General features: G+C 38.9%; 1 protein-coding gene across 1 annotated transcript; it reads left to right on the forward strand.

Annotated features, from left to right (window-relative positions):
• The first annotated feature begins 563 nt into the window (after positions 1 to 563).
• LOC125170630 (olfactory receptor 6C4-like) lies at positions 564 to 1,502 on the forward strand. The gene has a single exon (XM_047867328.1). The coding sequence runs from the start codon at positions 564 to 566 to the stop codon at positions 1,500 to 1,502; it is 939 nt and encodes a 312-aa protein (XP_047723284.1).
• Positions 1,503 to 2,835: the final 1,333 nt, after the last annotated feature.

Raw genomic sequence — 2,835 nt, forward strand, 5'->3', positions numbered from 1 at the left:
ACTAGGAGAAAGGGATTCATACAGAAAAGAACTCAAAATTCCAAAGCTTTCTCAAGCCCTGCTGCCAGGCACAAAAGCCAGGACATGTAAAAAGAGCTATTCACTCCTGCATTGGAGGGTTGGGGATTGTTATCAGGCAGAGCAAAAGGATAGCAAAAGGATAGGACAGGTGCCAAATATGTGGGAGAGGACAGCAAATGAAGCAAACAGCTAAAGCATTAAGGCTGTTCTATAATAGGAAAGGAGTTGCATAGATATGAAAGGAAAAGTAAGATTAAGAGAATAAAAATTAAAATGCAGAGCATGCATTAAGAAGACCAAGTGGCCATGTGTTGTTCTAAGGAAAGGGTCTTAGAAATAAAGCCTCCTATATGGGAACTTTAGCAAATTTTGTGAAGGGCTAGATTGAAACACACATTCTCTTTGGGTCAGGTGGACAAAAGAATTTCCCATGAACAAATTCCATAGTAAATCCACATTCTCACTCAATATTTCTGAGATTTCTTGTCTTTCTCATCACTCATTTATCTCCTTCTCAGCTTCACAAGCAGCAAAGGTTAGCAATGAAAAACCAAACCTTTCTGACAGAATTCATTCTGCTGGGACTATCAGACATCCCGGAGATCCAACTTGTAATCTTTATATTTCTCTTCCTCACCTACATATTCAGCATCATTGGAAACCTGACAATCATCACCCTTACTCTATTGGATTCCCACCTCCAGACTCCCATGTATTTCTTCCTCCGGAATTTCTCCTTCTTAGAAATTTCCTTTACAACCACTTTTACTCCCAGGCTGCTGTTCAGCATCACAACTGGAAACAAGAGCATCAGCTTTGCTGGCTGCTTCACTCAGTACTTCTTTGCCATCTTCTTCGGAGCCACAGAGTTTTACCTTCTGGCTGCCATGTCCTTTGACCGCTATGTGGCCATATGCAAACCCCTGCATTACATGACCATTATGAGCAGCACAGTCTGCATCCAGCTGGTCCTCTGCTCTTGGTTGGCTGGATTCCTAATCATCATATCCCCAATCATCCTGACCAGTCAGCTGGATTTCTGTGCCTCCAACATGCTGAATCATTATTACTGTGACTATGGACCCCTCCTAGAAATATCTTGCTCAGACACAAGATTCCTGGAGCTGGTTGACTTTATCTTAGCAGTTGTGACCTTGGTGGTCACTCTGGTGCTGGTGATTCTCTCCTACACAAACATCATCTGGACCATTCTCAAGATCCCCTCAGCTCAGCAAAGGAAAAAGGCTTTTTCCACGTGTTCTTCCCACATGATTGTCATCTCCCTCTCTTATGGCAGCTGCATCTTCATGTACATAAAACCCTCAGCTAAAGAAGGAGTTGCCTTCAATAAGGGGATAGCTGTTCTCAATACTTCGGTTGCTCCTTTATTGAACCCATTCATTTACACCTTAAGGAACAAACAAGTAAAACAAGCCTTCAAGGATGTGACCAGAAAAATAGTGCATCTTTATTCATTTTAATGGCCTCAAAATCAATAGAAATTTTGAATGAAATTCTTGAAGGTACTCCAACTGATAACTTGAGCTTCTGATATCTCTTTTTTAATGTTTTTATTTATTTTTGAGGGAGAAAGAGTGCAAATGGGGGAGGGGCAAAGAAAGAGGGGGACAGAGGATCCAAGGCAGGCTCTGTGCTGACAGCAGAGAGCCCAATGCATGGCTCGAACTCATGAACTGTGAGATCATGACCTGAACCAAAGTCAGATGCTTAACTGACTGAGCCACCCAGGCGCCCCTGATATTCCTTTTAAAGTAATTTCTCATATGAATCGATTGTGAGCATGCATCAAAATTTTGTTTTAAATTTGCAAGCAAGAGAAAGATATTCAAAGATCCTTTTTCTGGTACATATAAGGGGGAAATTAAGGGGAAATGTTAGGGGGAAATAAGAGGGGAAATTAGGAAAATAATATTTTTGGACTACATATAAAAAAGAAGAATGATTAAAAATTATTTTGCTTATCATAAATCGGGTGATCAGCTGAGTTTTTAAGTCTGTTTTCCCATGAAAAGCTATTAGTCTTACCAATCTCTATCAAAAAGTTGTAATCCCATTTTTTCAGAAATTCCTCCATACTTCCCAGAAAATATTATTCATTATGTCACACACACACACACAATTATACTTCAGATCATCTTTCTCAGGTTTTCAACTATTTGCTTTCTGAAGTTTCTCCCTCTGGCAGCTCTTAAAGGTTGCCTCTTTCTGGCATCTCCTATAGAAAATACTTCCTACTGTAAAGGACAGCATGGAATTTCATGATCATTCATAAGGACATTTATGACTCATTTGAGAGCTGAAATCAGAATGATTTGGATTCCATTTAAAGGAAAAATCAGACGAAGAGATTATCTTAGGCCATGTTGACAATGATTAAAATCTATAGAAGCTGGAGTGTGGCAAAGTGTGCCTGACTTTTAAAGAACACAGTAAATCCTTGGTTTTTGAGCATAATTCATTCTAGAAACATGCTTGCAATCCAAAGTACTTGTATATCAAGGTGAATTTCCCCATAAGAAATAAGGGAAACTCAGATGATTCGTTCTATAACCCAAAAATATTCATAAAAACGATTACAATACTGTAATGTAATGCAATACAAAATAATCAAGAAAATACAAAATATAAAGAAAAATAAACAAATTAACCTGAATTTGCCTTTGAAAACCCTCATAGCTGGTATGAGGGAGACAAGAGAAAGGAGGGCTATTGTGTAGGACAACTTTCACTATCACTAACAGAATCACTGGTACCTATTGGCTCAATGGAATCTTTTACTTTTCATGCAGCTTT

The sequence above is a fragment of the Prionailurus viverrinus genome, chromosome B4 (assembly GCF_022837055.1).
Source record: "Prionailurus viverrinus isolate Anna chromosome B4, UM_Priviv_1.0, whole genome shotgun sequence".
NCBI lineage: Eukaryota > Metazoa > Chordata > Mammalia > Carnivora > Felidae > Prionailurus > Prionailurus viverrinus.

Bases quoted from the DNA above. Each gene is read 5' to 3' on its own strand.
- LOC125170630 (XM_047867328.1), top strand. From the start codon at position 564: ATGAAAAACCAAACCTTTCTGACAGAATTCATTCTGCTGGGACTATCA.